Source organism: Physcomitrium patens, chromosome 7, assembly GCF_059467195.1.
Source record: "Physcomitrium patens ecotype Gransden chromosome 7, ASM5946719v1, whole genome shotgun sequence".
In the NCBI taxonomy this organism is placed as follows: Eukaryota; Viridiplantae; Streptophyta; class Bryopsida; order Funariales; family Funariaceae; genus Physcomitrium; species Physcomitrium patens.
In genome coordinates, this window is record NC_143416.1 from 5455364 (window position 1) to 5471289 (window position 15926).

The 15926-nt window shown below is 39.6% G+C and overlaps 3 protein-coding genes and 1 long non-coding RNA gene across 5 annotated transcripts; 1 reads left to right on the plus strand and 3 right to left on the minus strand.

The window, feature by feature from the left end:
• The first annotated feature begins 1 nt into the window (after position 1).
• Positions 2–911, plus strand: LOC141045576 (uncharacterized). The gene is made up of 2 exons (XR_012217794.2): positions 2–140; positions 464–911. It is a non-coding gene; the product is annotated as an uncharacterized LOC141045576 (long non-coding RNA).
• LOC112285221 (peptidyl-prolyl cis-trans isomerase A1) lies at positions 728–4291 on the minus strand. The gene is made up of 6 exons (XM_024525890.3): positions 3748–4291; positions 3322–3355; positions 2317–2560; positions 1877–1991; positions 1216–1293; positions 728–1104 (listed from the first exon to the last, which is right to left on the minus strand). Exons 3-6 carry the CDS (start codon positions 2518–2520, stop codon positions 1013–1015), a joined length of 489 nt encoding a protein of 162 aa, XP_024381658.1. The 5' UTR covers positions 2521–2560; positions 3322–3355; positions 3748–4291; the 3' UTR covers positions 728–1012.
• A 933-nt stretch (positions 4292–5224) lies between these two features.
• On the minus strand, positions 5225–10095 carry LOC112284232 (autophagy-related protein 18b). Of its 2 annotated transcripts, XM_024523863.3 has the most exons (12): positions 9820–10095; positions 9265–9338; positions 9019–9092; positions 8751–8860; positions 8377–8468; positions 7962–8074; positions 7631–7750; positions 7357–7502; positions 6976–7011; positions 6736–6852; positions 6285–6365; positions 5225–5837 (listed from the first exon to the last, which is right to left on the minus strand). In XM_024523863.3, exons 1-12 carry the CDS (start codon positions 9879–9881, stop codon positions 5687–5689), a joined length of 1176 nt encoding a protein of 391 aa, XP_024379631.1. In that variant the 5' UTR covers positions 9882–10095; the 3' UTR covers positions 5225–5686. The 2 variants fall into 2 exon arrangements, with proteins under 2 accessions (XP_024379631.1, XP_024379633.1); XM_024523865.3 differs by lacking the exon at positions 9265–9338.
• A 3169-nt stretch (positions 10096–13264) lies between these two features.
• Positions 13265–15515, minus strand: LOC112284294 (ataxin-3 homolog). The gene is made up of 3 exons (XM_024523985.3): positions 14952–15515; positions 14383–14615; positions 13265–13880 (listed from the first exon to the last, which is right to left on the minus strand). Exons 1-3 carry the CDS (start codon positions 15381–15383, stop codon positions 13499–13501), a joined length of 1047 nt encoding a protein of 348 aa, XP_024379753.3. The 5' UTR covers positions 15384–15515; the 3' UTR covers positions 13265–13498.
• Positions 15516–15926: the final 411 nt, after the last annotated feature.

Here is a 15926-nt window from a genome sequence, read left to right on the forward strand (position 1 = left end):
GAAGTAGAAGCAAGCTTTGGGGCCTGAAAGGACGCATCCTTTCAAGGACCACCCAACTATCACATTTATGAGTGTCCAACTCAGCAAGGACAAGATGATGCAGGTTTTCCAGCAGTTTCCAGTTGTCAGAAGAGCTGAAGGTGAGCAATAATTTGCATTCGCACTTGAGTATGAGAGCGCGGTTCAGTGTGAGCTAAAGAATAAGTTAAAATTGCTATTGACCGAAAATAAAACCATTAATACCTAGGTATGCAGACGGCCCTTAAGTAGATGAGAATTGGTTGTAGGATGAAATTGTAAGGAAGAATTAGTTTTATGGTGATCTTCATGATTAACTTGATATAATTGCGACTTTCCTGATCTGCAAAGATGGTTTTCACGAGCACCCACATATTATTCTTGCTCAACTTGCAGGTCCACAATTTAGCCACCAAAATTAATGAATTAGTTTTTGTGCGTTCAGAAAAGTAGTCTCTGATCAAACGTTATGACCCTCGACGACAATAGTGATATCCACATGGTGACGTACAAGAATTGGACAAGGTCTAATTTTGTGTACAGAATTCCAGAAAACCCTGTGCATGCAAGGTATGACCTGTGACTCATTTTTGCTCAAGAACTCCTTGACTTCAAGGGATTATGAGTTTGGACCCAGATCGGCGAAAGGACGGTATGTATCAATTCGAAGGAAGACTCATTCCAAAGAGTAGAAAACCCAAAAAACAGATTGAGAAAGAAACAAGAAAAAAGACTTTTAGAGACGTCATTTCAATGTAACAAAATGTGAAACATGAGTGAAACCTTGAGCTTCAAACCTGCAACTACAGTGAGTTGCCTCGATCATTTTTCCATCACTAACAGCACTGAAGTGTACATAACAAGAAAGAAAAAGAAAAAAACCTTCTATTGAAGTCAGAGGCTACAATCTCAGCAGGCGTAGGCTCAAAAGTCGAACGTGTTTGACATTACATATGAGGGTTTGTTGTGGGAATTGGGTGAGAATCGAAGTTGACTACAGTTCCCCACAACTGTGGATAGTAACTTTGCTTTTGGTACTCCCGGCTGTAGTGCCCAAGTCATTCAAAGCCTCCAAAACTTCTTTTCCTGAGCACAACCACATGAGTTGCTTAGAGACATTGACATGTAAACCACGTAGCCTAATATTTCTAGCAATGACTGCTCGAAAAACAAATAGCATGTAAAGAATAGGGATACCTTCAACAACTTTTCCAAACACCACATTCTTTCCGTCCAACTCAGAGCAGTCACCCAGCGAGATGAAGAATTGGGTGCCTGACACAAAAAGAGAAATCAACATCATCATCGTTGGGAACTTCAGCGAGAAGAAAAAAATAGGGACTTCAGATTGACATCAAACTGGTCAACGACGACAAACTGCAGAGTGTATGCTATGCTATATTCCAGATGGGGTAGGCCAGGACCGTGCTATGTAGGATAATTTGCAAGTCTTCAACGAGTAAATGTGCTCCATTTACAGGTTGATTACCAATGTGATGCATGAAACTAGACAGTTGCAACAGGTGGCAACGTGGCGATGGGTACCACGACAAAGGTCTACTCGAAGTAAGCATGATAACTACATTTATTAGGGGTAATATATTGTCTTAGACTATAAATCACGCCCTTCCATACCGAATTAAGTTTCTCCCATGTATTGAGATAAGCCGCATTATTATGTTTCTTTTTATACATGAGAAGTACAGGGTCATCACATTCATGAGGTCGCTCGGGTAAAATGAGAATGAACACTAAGGGTATTTCCGCGCAAACGTTTTGAATAGCCTTCTACAACTTCTTGGTTTGAGTAACTTCAATAAGTAATGATTATCGTTTGTATGAGTGGTAAGGCACTTACCATTAGTATGAGGTCCAGTATTGGCCATGGAGAGTACACCCTTGCCTTTGTGCAAAAGCTTGAAATTCTCATCATCGAACTTCTTCCCATAAATTGACTTCCCACAATCACCACCCTAAGAACAAGGTACCAAGACAAAAAAAAATCAGTGCAACCACAGCAAACAGAATCTCTATGGAATGATTCCAGCTCCCATGTTTAGAGAAATGTAGACAAGGCACGATATATTTCCACAGCACAAGCGTGCAACACCGCACAGCAAATTCGAATGGAATAGATAATCATCGGATGCACTGAACATCCCTACAGGCCAAAAACTGCTGCTTCAAGTGACTGGAACCACGCTGATATACTCACAAACAGGCCTAACTGCTTCGGAAGAAGAGATATCTTAGGGAATTTGCAACTTGAGACCACAGAAGAAGTGTATTAAACCTCACCTGGGCTATGAAACCTGGAACAATACGGTGTATGGTAGTTCCCGCGTATGAATTACCATTTTCACCAGTGCACAGTTGTCGAAAATTTTCGGCAGTTTTGGGAACCTCGTCAGCTCGCAACTCGACCACGAGGCGCCCTATGACACTGTCATTGACTGCTAACTCAAGGTAACATTTAGTACCTTTGCTGCCTCCACATCCCATATCTTTATTCTAAATTAAATTCGAATCTATGCTGTACAATCTGCACAGGGAGGCAATGAGCGTATCCAATCAGCCATTATACAGCGTGATCCAGTTGGAATTCTTCCCTTCCTCTATACCACCTAATGAAGTATCCAGCATTCGGTTCAAGTATCCTTGTACTTCATTGAATAACACAAAAGATTCAGCATCTCTAACAATCACCCACCAAGTCTTCTCTTTTGTAGGCTTTATAGCATCATTGAATCTTTTCAAGCCCCACAACATATGAAAACTTTTGTGCAACAGCTTCTAAGGAGGAAAATGGAAGCAAAACACGAGACTAGGAAATTAATTATACACCCAAAGAGAACAATAAGACAATCAACGCATTGAATTTGAGGATAACAGACAACTTTAGGTCTCGTATGCTCATCCAGTATCAACAACCACCTTCACCTAACTTTTCCTAGACCAAAGCCGCAAGAGAACAGCATCCCTTCAAGACTGCCCAAGGCTACTCCGAAATCAACAAAGGTACTAATCCACGTTATCTTGAAAATCCATCTCGAGGACTTAGCTTTCATTTTGAAATGATACTAGAATGGCTACAGCAGCATTGAAGAAAGTGCAAAGATTCCACCATAAGACTATGCGGGGGTTATGTCCAACTCAATGCCACAGACGAACTGTCAAGCATTTGTTTGTTTTCTAAAAGATGAGTGCAGTCACCTATTCCAGAGCTACACGACTATTCTCCAATTAATCATGACGAGCCAACTGAAGGTACTTGGGATCTTAGCAGATGGGTGACGGACTCACCTAGATGCAATGTGATCACAAAGCCTCGCTGCCGCTGCATCAACCACCACAGATACCAGTCAGGGAAATGGAGTCAATGCAGAAGCCTGTACTGACTACGCGAGAGCAGCATTGAGCCACTACTAATTTCAGTATAGCAGCTGACAAATTCTGGCTTCATGTCATAGAGAAGCCCCAAATCTCCTTTAAATTGTGATGCATTCCTTCAAGTAATGACCCACATAAGCTAATCACACTTCACGACCTCAACTTCCTATCCTGCATTCTTCATCTGACCCTCACAACAGATCATAGCCCTGCCGACTAACACATGGACATCATCCGAAGAGGAAAGTGTGTTCAAACGCAACCATACGAGGCCAACCCATGCCTCAGCAACCAAAGTAGCAGCAGGAGTGAGTGCAGTTGCACATTGGGATTAGTTACCGTCCAAATTGACGATAGCTCAAAGTGAACGAGCGGCCTCGAAGCTGAACAACAACCTCGATCCAGGCGCCATGGCCTTGCCCCACCGAATCACTCACTCACTCACTCACTCCACCATTAAATGAAAAAACTGTCTCCCCGAAAAATCACCTCACCCCACCCCACCCAGCTATCTGGGATGCACCACAAGCTGTGTGATCCCACGGCACCCGCAACCTCAGAGAACAAGTGCGTCCAGAGGATCTCTCTCCCTCTTGCAAGTGCGGGAGAATTGTTCTTGGCCACACTGACGCAACCCAAAAATGAACACCACAATGCTATCACTGAGATCTCGTGATACCACAAAATAACTTGCACAACTGAAGCCCCAGGACGCGGCTTCTCCAGATCCAGAATGGGATACAGTCTTAAATTACAGGCTTAAAAAGGCAGATGAGGCGAGGCTCCAGACGGGCCAGGGCACCGAGAGAGAGGCCTGTAGGAGCAGCACAGCAAGCACTAGGCTGTCATCGCCATTACACCCCGGGCGGGACTGGAAGGAAGGCACAGGAGTAGCCCTCGTACAGGAGCGCACTAGTAGTGCAACTCGTGGACGGATGTTGCGTCTCATCTGTCCGCTTTTCGGACGAGATCTTCGTGCACAGCCAGAGGCTTGGTTCTTATTGGTGTTGTTATTGATTATTAGTTCTTAATTTTAACACCACCAAAGGGCTCAATCATTCAGCTCATGCAGCACCCTGCTGATGGGGTCAACAATTGGCTATCACCTGGCCTTCTTTCCTCCTACTGCATGGTTTGTCTTTCCTCACATGCTTGACGGTGTTTTGAACCCAATTTTGTTTCATGTGGTGAATAAAATCTTTCTGAGTACTTAGGAAGGTTTCCTTCCACTATGGGAGGTTCTGGAGATAAGAGTCTCAAGGTAACTGATGCAGTCGTTGATCGTTCTCATCGAATTGAACCATTCGTTGGTTTTTGTGTGTTTTTTTCGTCATTCATCATGTTCTTTGAATTTGAAAACTCATCCAGCAAACTCCGATGTATTTAAAGTACATCTCTGCTGATCAACGTTACTTACATTTGTTACATTAGACTCCGAGAGTGCTTGATGTGACTAACAGTGATTTTCAACATTGATTGCTTCTTCCCTGGAGGTTACCACTCAGGACACGTAACCTTTTTATAATTTGGACCACCTCGCTCGAGGAATTTCACATTAGAATTTGTCTTTTAAACCCTCTCTTATTGAGAATGATTGATCATTGACCAGGTGCGAGGAAGTCATTCAATGTGAACCAAGTTAAAACTCTCACGATTGAAGAGACAAAAACATTTTGCTCATTCTTGCATTCCAAAATGACTTTCGATTTTGATCAAGCTCATGCACCATATTCACAATATCTAAGCTCGATGGACTACAGTCCAGCTGAAGTACATGGTGCATCGATAAGACTGTAGCAGCATCAGGGGGCATTACAACTTTAAATAGTACCCTGAGGGTTCTTGAGCGCAGAAAAGAAACACAAGCTTATGACTTGTCAATATTTAACAGAGTAACTAATTCTCATAATCCCTCAATCACCAAGCTTAAAACATACAAGGGCTGCTGTTTAGATCCCTGCAGAAAAGCCACCAAATCTGAGGAAGACTAATCTCAGAAATACAGCCATATACACTAATTGCTCATACACTAAATATGTACAACGGACCTAGGTTTCTATATCTACAACTTCAGGTAGATTCAGAATGTATCATCTCTCCTCTAAATTGAATAACATGCATGTTTAAGAACTCAATTGGACTCCTGGAGACAGAAGATACACCCAAACTTGACCTGCAAGTGTGCCACAACTCCAATGTGTCATACTGATTCTTGAAACCTCGTTGACAGAGACATCGCCTTGCCTTCTCAAAGTCTTCACAGCTTACAGTGGTAGAGTCACACAAAGTGTGCTGATATTTCATCTGATAAACTACTGCTCAGGATAGCAACTTCCCGTTGCAAGGTGCAACTACTTTCCTTGCCTTGTCCCACGGTAATTGACCATTCGTGAAAGAAGCCACCTGTTGTGACTACGAAGATTCTGGCTCTGAAACACCATGACCCACAATGGATAGGAGGGGCTTGTAAGAAAAATTATTTCGGGAAAGACTCACTGCCCAACTGATTGCATTACAAGACCCGGCACAAAAATATGTTACAGTGAAAGACCTACGTTTATTGAAAACAGTCGACAAAGCATCTTAATAGTTGGATTCCATTTTCGCAAGAAGGATTATGACACACAACTTAGTAACAGGATCCCGTCATATAGCTGTACTAGATGAAAATCCACTTATGGAAGATCGGCTTATTTAACAAGCTTGAAAGTATATGCTGAATTCTAGTAGAGAAAAATCCAGAAACGTTACAACCCACACGGAAACTGGAACATTCTGAAAGACTGGTTACAGGTTTATGAAGAATTATCTACGGTTAATGCAACCAGACTCTTCTAGTACGCATGAAACAGAGGATAATGCAGAGATTGATTTACCTATTGCTGCTTGAGGTCGAAGTAGGCGCTTCATCTCCATCTTCACTCGAATCTTCCACATGTGCAGCTATGGCACAATGGCTGCGCACAATGGGAGTGGTGAGATATATGCTACGGACAAACTGAAGGTCTTCCGAATCAAAACTACCATTTTGAAAAAAACAAACAGTACTATCCATGAACAAGTTTAGGCATAACATTCTTACACGAACAACTAGAAGACTGACGAAAATGATTCTCGGTAATTAGCAGATAATAAACATTCTTTGAGGTTCGAACGTTACACAGGAATTAATTTTTAGGTTAATTTGTTTCATATGAATATCTAACTGCAATAATTTTTCAGAGTAATGACGACGGAGAACAAATATCTCTAAAAGGAACTGCCAGAGGATACTGAAGCCTAAAAGCTACCAAAACTACGTGCAGTGAGAAGACAAAGAAGGTACACCTGCGAACATTAGGAGGAGATCCATTCTTGATTGTGACAATACAGCGTTCTGACTCAACCATGTCACTCATGGAGTTTGGTATTACTGATGCCAGCAGTCCCGCAGCCATGCCATTACTGTCTCCACATAAACGAAAGTAACCGACTTTAGGATACATTTGACATAATTACCCGCTACCATACTGCTGGGAAGCTTGTGTTTATTAAAAGCATTATTCAGGAGATTACAATCGTTCTTACCTTGTTTGGCCCACGTTGCCTAGTGGATCTTCAGTTCTGAACAAATGTATACAGTATTTTAGCTATCAATTTTGCCATATAAGTTCCAATTCAAGCAATCCTACACTCCTCTCTTTCTTTTCCATACCATTGACACTGTTACTAGTTTCAGAAATTCCCCGAAAAAACATAGATCAGAGACTCTGCTCACAATACAATCAGCATTCCAAAGGTCTAAGTACAACTCTGCATATATAAGAGTGTGTGTGTGTGAGTGTGTGTGTGTGAGTGTGTGTGTGTGTGTGTCTATCTATATAAGAGAAACAGGCTATATAGGGGAAGTGACTTCTCATCATATTGAAACCTAGTACATATGAGTAGAGTGCGATGAATTCAAATTACCGAGGTTTCGAATAACTCCCCAACTTAAACACATGAATTGTACCAGAAGCACATGAAGCAGCAAGAAGTTGTGGAACTTGAGAAGGTGGCCCGAAGGACAAGGAGTAAATTGTGACAGGGTAACTTCCACGTCGGAAAGTGTGCACCTGCAAGTGATGGTTTGAACACATACATGTATCCATAAGGTTTCAACAAGCTAATATCAACAACATTATGTCACCACTATGAACGTAAGGAGCAATGACAAGTGTAGCACACTCTCATTAATGTTTACCTTGGAGGCTTGGGGTATGCTATGAACCCTGATTACTGTGCCTTGGTCAGAGGCTGTGGCCAGAAGCAAGCCATCTGAGGAGAAAGACATAGCTGCTAGGGGGGACCGATGTGCTTGAATCTGCCAAAAAGCACAGAACCGGTACATAATCTGATAGAGCTCAACTCTTTAAATAACTAAATAACTGCTGGATGTACACAAACACAAACTAGGAAAAATGTGATCAGGTGAGCATTCCTGCAGGTTGTCAACTAGCATGAAAAACGTTCCCTACAGGAAAAGATATTACTTTAGTATGTCAGCGACAATAAAGACCACGCACACATACTACCTGACAGACGGCATGGAGATCCAACGCGTCAAATACCAATACAGTCCCATTGGATGTGCTTGCCGGTAAAGCCAAGTAGCAGTTTTCATGATTAGGAGACAATGCACACAAGGCTGCATTGTATAAAATTTGCAGGAGTTAAATAAGAGATTAGTAGATGAAGACAACTGTGTCATCCTCAGTGTGAAATGTCAAAATGGACAGCCTCAAAACCTGGGTTTCATAACACAGAAGCCATGCTGAACATGTCTTCTTCTTATGTTTTCAAGGTAAAAATAAACGACCAACAATAACGAATAACAACATGAGGGACTGAATCCTTGTGTCTACTAGACCCTGCTTCAAGGCTCATTGTTAAGTAATTCATATTCTCAAAAGCAGAATTTTTATTTAATAAGACTCATTTGAAACCTACCTCGGGAATTCGAAACTGTGTCAATGGTGTGCAAGATTGTCAACTGACCAAGGTCGTGAATATACGTTTTACGCTCCAGTACTACCACCAATCTGCTCACATCGCATTTGTATTAGGAGAATGAAATGATTAATAAGCGATTTTCAAATCGATTGAGCATGGAATATGTTTCAATATCAATCAGGTTAGACACTCTTAGTAACACGGATATATTCCAGGTTCCCTGTATTCGCTTCAAATTGGGAAATTTTAAATGGATTCGAAAAAATCCATGAGTCTGTATGCGTAGCATGATAGTAGCTCGCAAGAAAATTTCTCCAAGGAGTAATGAAACAGGAAAGATTTGAATTGCGAAGGTTGCAAATATTAAATACCTTTTACGATTCATACGTACACATAGAATGGACGACACAAAGTTGAGCTCCGCAGAAAGTACGTCAGTGATGGTGTTGAAGACGCTCAGTCGCCGAGGAGAAAGCGCCGGCTGAATCAACGAAACAAAACACTGACTTTGTCAAGCAAAAGTAATTGATGCATACACTCTCCAAGACAGCTACATAAAATCTTTTACATAATCTATTAGTGGCTGCTGACCATAACAAAGAAATCAAAGCAGATGCGCACGCGCGCACACACACAAACCTGTTCCCCAGCACCAACAACCGCCACCAAGCTGGTGCTAAACAGCATCTCCACCACATTGATTGCTCCTTCAGCTGCGCACTCAATTCATTGTTTGAATTAAATTTAGTTCAAAGACATGAATAACCTTTACTATCCAAATTCATGACCATGTTCCAATCAACTGGATGAGAAGCTGTTATAAACTAACAAAACCGACACATAAATTCCAACAGAGTCCATTCCGACAGCAGGACAGATACTCACATCGCTTATAGCAGCATTGACAAGTGTCGCAATTAAAAATCTTGAAGCCATCTTGGGTACCAATCGCCAGACAACTAAGCGATCCCTCCACAATACCGACCTCGTGTCAGCAAAAAAACAAACTAATCCATACATTCCGAAGATTATTTAGACAAAACAACGAATGCACTCCAGTTACCCTAAAACTATTCATTTTTTTTCCCACGCGCCACCGAAACCCAACTCAAGAACTCCTCTCGAAAGCACAAAGTCTCACTACAGAATCACAATTCCCGTTCCAATCCTCCTCGGCGCCGAGAAAACGAGCTATCTCTCTACCCCAACCTAGTGGGTTTCAGCAGCTCACCAAGCTACTCGATACCAAATTGAATTAAGCAGTCGAGTAACAAACTAAAACTCCAATTCCAAACACCTTTTCAAACCCACCTCAATCTTTCTCTCTCTCTCTCTCTCTCTCTCTCTCGCGACCTCGAACGCTCAATTGAGGCAGTGGGAAACAACACGAAGAATCCACAACCATCCCCGCTTCTACAAGAGGATTCGGTTTGCACGCACCTGTTGTCTTGATTGAATGCGAGAGAAAGAACCCGGCGATCACTCGCCTGCAGATTACTCATGGCGCCGCACTGCCTCCCTCTCTCTCCCTCTCTCTTGCCTCGATTCTCCTTCCACCACCATAGATCCAATTACTCGACACACTCACTGCCGTTCCGACGTACTCTGGCTCCCAGCATCCCTCGAATTGCTTCGCAACAACTGCACGTCAACTAAAAAGAGGTCCGACCCATGATAGATTGTTAAAAAACGAAGGACCCCAAAAACGATTCCGCAGAAATGATCGAGACCCATCTTCGAATAGCGGCGAGTCAGTTTGTCGCATTCGTCAATCACTGCGCTGACCTCATCAACGTCCGTGTTGCTGCGTTCATTCAAAAGTAAAAGTTGCAATTGGAAGTGGAGGATTCCAATGTAAATTTTACTTGCTGGAATAAATATATATATATATATATATAATAAGATAATGTGCTTAAAATATAAGAGAGGAATATGTTAACACAATCTCTTAAATTTTGCAGAATCTCTTAAATTTTGCTAAAATTATTCTAAGATTTGCCAACTTTAAGCTTGACTAACTTCACTTTAGAATCATAGATTTAATTAACACAATCTCTTAAATTTTGCAGAATCTCTTAAAGAAACACCATTTTTATACAACTATTAGAGCATGTGCATTCCAATTGATTTCAATGGGTATTACCTATAATGTTTTATGTAAATTTCATGGTAATTTTTAATCTTCTACTATTACTAGAGGTGTTCATCATTACGTACATGAATTAGACAACTTAGGTTGTAATTTCTGATTTTTAGATTTTATAGTAAGGTGCCATCAATAGTGTATTAAGTACAAATCATGTATTTATTTTGACCACATTGAAAATATTAACATTTTAACAGAAAATATCCTGATATACTTTTTGTGTTTTGGTGTTTGCTTCTTGTATTGAATTTTTGTAATAACAATTGGGTCTTACTATAAATTTATTGTGATTTCAAGAAAATAATATTGATTTGGAGCAGAGATTTTGTATATTTGGTCTAATGGTAAAACTTTTGTAATTTTAAGAAGAAGGTATTGATGTGGAAGAGATAAAAACAATCATATCTATTCTAAAAACTTAAACGAAACAAGAACTTTTGCAAGCATAGTAATACCTAGCACATTACAAACAATACTAAAAAATGTAGTTAAGTGGCAGAATAATATTTTAAGTCAAGGCTCTGGTGTTGTAAGATTAGCTTGGAAGCATTTATTATATGATATTCCAAAGTGTTTTTTGAGAGGAGTATGAGTTAGTCACCAAAGAATTTTAGATAGAGTTAGGTACAAAGAGACAAAGGAAGGAATATAAAATTACTCAAAAGTAGACTTCTAAGATGAAATCCCAAGTTGAGCTCACAATGTCTTAATGACCCATATTAACCAAATTTTATGTGAAGGGAATTAGATGGTATTTATAAGCTATGACTGCATGGAGGAAATTAACATTTGTATAAAATAACAAAGCAATTAACTTTGGTACCACAAGAACTTACAATGGCATTGTTGATAAAAGAACAATTAAAAGAAGTTACACACAAAAATAAAGAAATTTCAGACGATGAGACTAGGGTCAGATTGAGTCAAGGTTTAGTAATAAAGAAAAACAAAAGAGATCCTTAGAGTAGAAACAATTAGAGATGCAACTTTTTTATTGTTAGTCCAAGGCCAAGAAATATTAGGAGGGGGTCTAAAGACCATGATTATTTTATACAAGTTATTTTAAGATTATAAAAGGTAGCTAAAGTGAAGTTAGTCAAGCTTAAAGTTGGCAAATCTAAGGAATAGAATGAAAAACAAATAGGACATTAAATTAAAACCAATAAAGTTAAAAAATACAAAGAAAAAATGATAAACTTGCCGGTCTTCTTCAAAAGCATTGCAATAAATAATTAAAATTAAAATTAAAAAATACCTTAAAATACTTATTAGAGAAGTAACTTGGGATTAAATAAACAATATGATAATTACATAAAATGATTATAATTAAATGATTATTTAAAATATTTTCAATTTCTAAATCTACAGCTTATTTTAAATAAAACTACTTTTTTAAAACTTTGTGGATTATTTTTTAATAGGAATCATTTATATTAGTTTAGAGAATGATGACTACCATCTATTGTTCTATTACCATGATGTATGAAAAATTTGTAAAAGAAACATAGAATAAAAATATAGAAAAATAAATAAATAATGTGTTTAATAACATGCAAAAAGACAAATAGATGCATTTAATAAGGGCTTGTAATTTGAAATTAAAAAATGTTCCAAGTAGTACTGAAGCTAACTAAATAAAATTTAGTTGGAAAAGATTTTATTTAAGATATATTACATTTTAAGTTGTTGTTATTGTTATTGTGTTTATTTTTTTATTGTTTATTTATTTATTTATTTAAATTAATTATGAGTTTTTTTATCTAGATGTATAAAAATATCAATGATAAAATTAGTAGTATTTCAATTTGTCTAATATATTCACATCTTAAGTAATTTATAAAAGTATTTTAAATACTTTTTAAACTTTAAACATTTTCTTTTCTTTTAAATTCTATTATATATATATATATATATATATATATATAGAATGCTGCTAATACTACCATGGTTATTGCTACTACCACCACAACTTGCCATCCACTCAATACAATTTTAACAATTGAAATATTAATTTCCAAAATTTTATAATAAAATCTTTGAACCAAGAATACTTTATTTAAGGCATTAATTACTTAATTGAAATTTTAATTCATTATTAAATTTTAATTCAATTCAAAATAGTTTTAAAAAATGAATTCATAATATTCAAAAAATATGAAACAATTTATTTAATGTTTAGCATGTGAAATGTCAAGAGCAGTAATTTAAAATATATATATATATATATATGTAAATTTATGGGAATTGATATGTTTTGATCAAGATTTTGATCAATTTTGACCAAGTTTTGGTCCTCTCCAACTTCCAACAATGGGATCAGGAAGTCAAGGAAGAAGTCCAAAATCCACGCCATGACAAGGAAGGAGGGAAGAGCTTGGAATAGGACAAGAAAGAGGGAGAGGGGACTAGGGACCAAAACCCAATCAATTTTGTAAAATCCATGGTCAACATATCAATTCTATAGATATATATATATATATATATATATACATACATTCATACACACTTATCAATCAAAGTACACTTTCCCTAGACTGACGAAGAAAATTCTTGGAAATCTATATTTTGATTCACCTAAACTATTGTTAAATTATAAAGCTGTACCACAGCACTTAAATCAAAGAAGCGATTTAGTCCATGTGTCGTCCGTGTGACAAATACGTGAGAATTAGTCCCCATTCTCAGTCGCTAATATTCTGCCAGGTTCCATACTTGGAACGCACAAACGACTCAAGGAAGGGAAGAAAAAAAATAATAATAATAATAATCCCTTCAGGATCCCGAAAGTAAACGTAAAAATACAAAAATAAATGTACGAGAAATCCATGCTGATGATCAAGAGTAACAGCATGTGCAATGTCAAGGGCAACAAGCTCTAAGAAGTGTCGCAATTACTATCTACAAGATTTGCCACCCGGAACAGAAAAAATAAAAATAAAAATAAAGATGACAGGAGACAGGAGACAATGAGTCCTAGTCCTTTGGTGGGGGTCGAGGAGCAGGTAAATTTACTCCAGATGCCCTAGCAGCATTGAACAGGGACGATGCCAATGCTTGTGCAAGCACTGCAGCATCAGGGACTCCCTGCTGCGACTGTTGCTGGTCACGCTGTTGACCAGGAATTGAAGGAGGCTTAATATCTGCCAAACTGGCAGCGATGGCTGCGGCGTAGTCTGCACTCTCATCAGCATCCTGGTCAGAGAAACTGATGGAACTGGTTCTCTGAGGGGTGCCCAAGCTGGAAGCAAGGGCTGCGGCTAAGTTGGCCGGACATATTTTCGAATCCGGATTCTTTTGTGTCGTACCCGCTGGTGAAGCTTTCGACTTGTCCGCCTGAGTTGAATCCTTGGCCGCTCTGCCACATTGAAAAGAGACCCAATCAGCATTGCCCCACATAGAAACATGCACAATCATACTGCCTTCCCAATCGTACAAAACATGTTCGGCCATAGCCCGAGAGCCCTTGGATTGATATATCTCCAAAACCCTCTATCAAACAAACAAAAACATAAAATAAAAACAAAAAAATGGATAGGCAACTGCACCACCGAGTTGGAAAACAACACTACCGGATATATAACATATCTTCCATGAGGTTAAACATGCAAAGCAGAAGGCGTTTCTTTCTGGGGTAAAAACGCATGGGCAACGCCTGAAACTTTACCAACCATGTGTTTGGAATAATGTTTTCAAAACGTTGAGATCATGCAACGTTTAACGTGCGAAAGAAAACTAATTTGTGGTCACTCCTCACAAATGTGTACTTGGATTACCTCAAATGAGATCGCTCTCAATGTCACTTCACAATCAGAAGCACGGAAACAAATTTTAAAATGAGTACACAAAGTCTATATCACCTGGTAATACGATCCGCCTCCTCTGGGGTGAGCCAAACTCCAACCTTGTCCTCGTTACCCCAACAAGCTGAATTTGGAAGAGACCCCCGAACTACAAAAATACTCCAGCCACTCATTTTCAACGTATCAAGGTAAGCTGCAAGGTAGAAATTAGACAGATATTCCGGGGCAGGGTACAAGCTGTTGAAATTGTACCACCTCTCCCCTACTCTCCGGATGCAAAACCAGTGAGCCTGCAATTCACCAAGACCCAAAATACACCAACCATCAAACCATAGCAGATTACACTAAACCTCCAAAGAAAATGTTAAACTTGATTACAGATATGAGAGTGTAATTGACCGGGTGATTGACTTCTCAATATATGGTACACAATTCAATGTCTTTAAAACCGATTAGGAGACTGTAAAGCCTGGAAGAACCTTCTCATCAACACAAAACACTACCAAACCTAATATTGAGTAGAAGAAAAAGTACAAACACTCTCACTCTCACTCACTCACACACGCACACCCACCCATTCTCTCTCTGTCTCTGTCACTCTCTCTCTCACACACAAGCACACACACCTGGAGATGGCAAATAAATGCACTCTGCTTTTGAGGGTCCGTGCGAGCGTCCGCGGCCTCCGGAGCTTCCAGAGGAACACACTGCAAGTTCCAAATCTGGAGCGCACGATTCAGCACCTGAATGCTAAAGTTCCCGTCGGCGTCCACGTTGGAGGAGCCCTCCGCCTTGTAATTGAGGTAATGGCTCGACCTGGAGCCACTCTCCAGCATCACCTGCTCCTCCTGTTTGTCCAATTCCTGCGCCATGGTGCCCAAGTCCACTTCCGAGAAGTAAGGTCCTTGCAGTACCGCGTTCACGCAATGCACCGCGCACAGTCGCGATTCTTGCACCTCGTGGTACAACAGCGACGGCGTCATCGCCAGAGAATCTCCTCCGCCTCCGCCTCTACTCCCTCCTCCTCCTCCTCCTACTCCTTCGCTTCCCTCCGCCATTTCCAACAAAACCCTCCTCGTGTCGACTATCCTCTCTCTCTGCCTACCACCTCCGAGCACGATCACACCCAAATTCCCAGACGCAATCGCATGCTTCACGAAGCTCAAATTACCGCCAGCGAAGCACCGCACGAGTGCGCTCCTCGGCATCAGAAGACAGGGATCGGTGCTTCATCCATTTGTGATGAATGAATCCATATGATTATGTCATTCATCCAGATATATTTGATGAAAAATATTTGGTGGATTAATGTTCATGTTCGTCGACTGAGGTCCAATTGGCCCTTTTTTTTTTTTTTTTTTTTTTCTTTCTGTCTATTTTTTGTACGTTATGAAGAGGAGCATAGTACAATTTTCTTTTCCCGTTGTTGCGTTCTTAAAAATGGTGTGTAAAAATATGTTGCATTTCAAAGGGAAAAAAACTCGTGTGTAAATATTGTAAATGTTTTGAATCATTGTGTTCTTAGTTTTGGTAATAATTTGTAATAATTTTTGTTGTTGATAATTATAATGTGGGTAGCTGGCTGTTCACTTTTACAACAC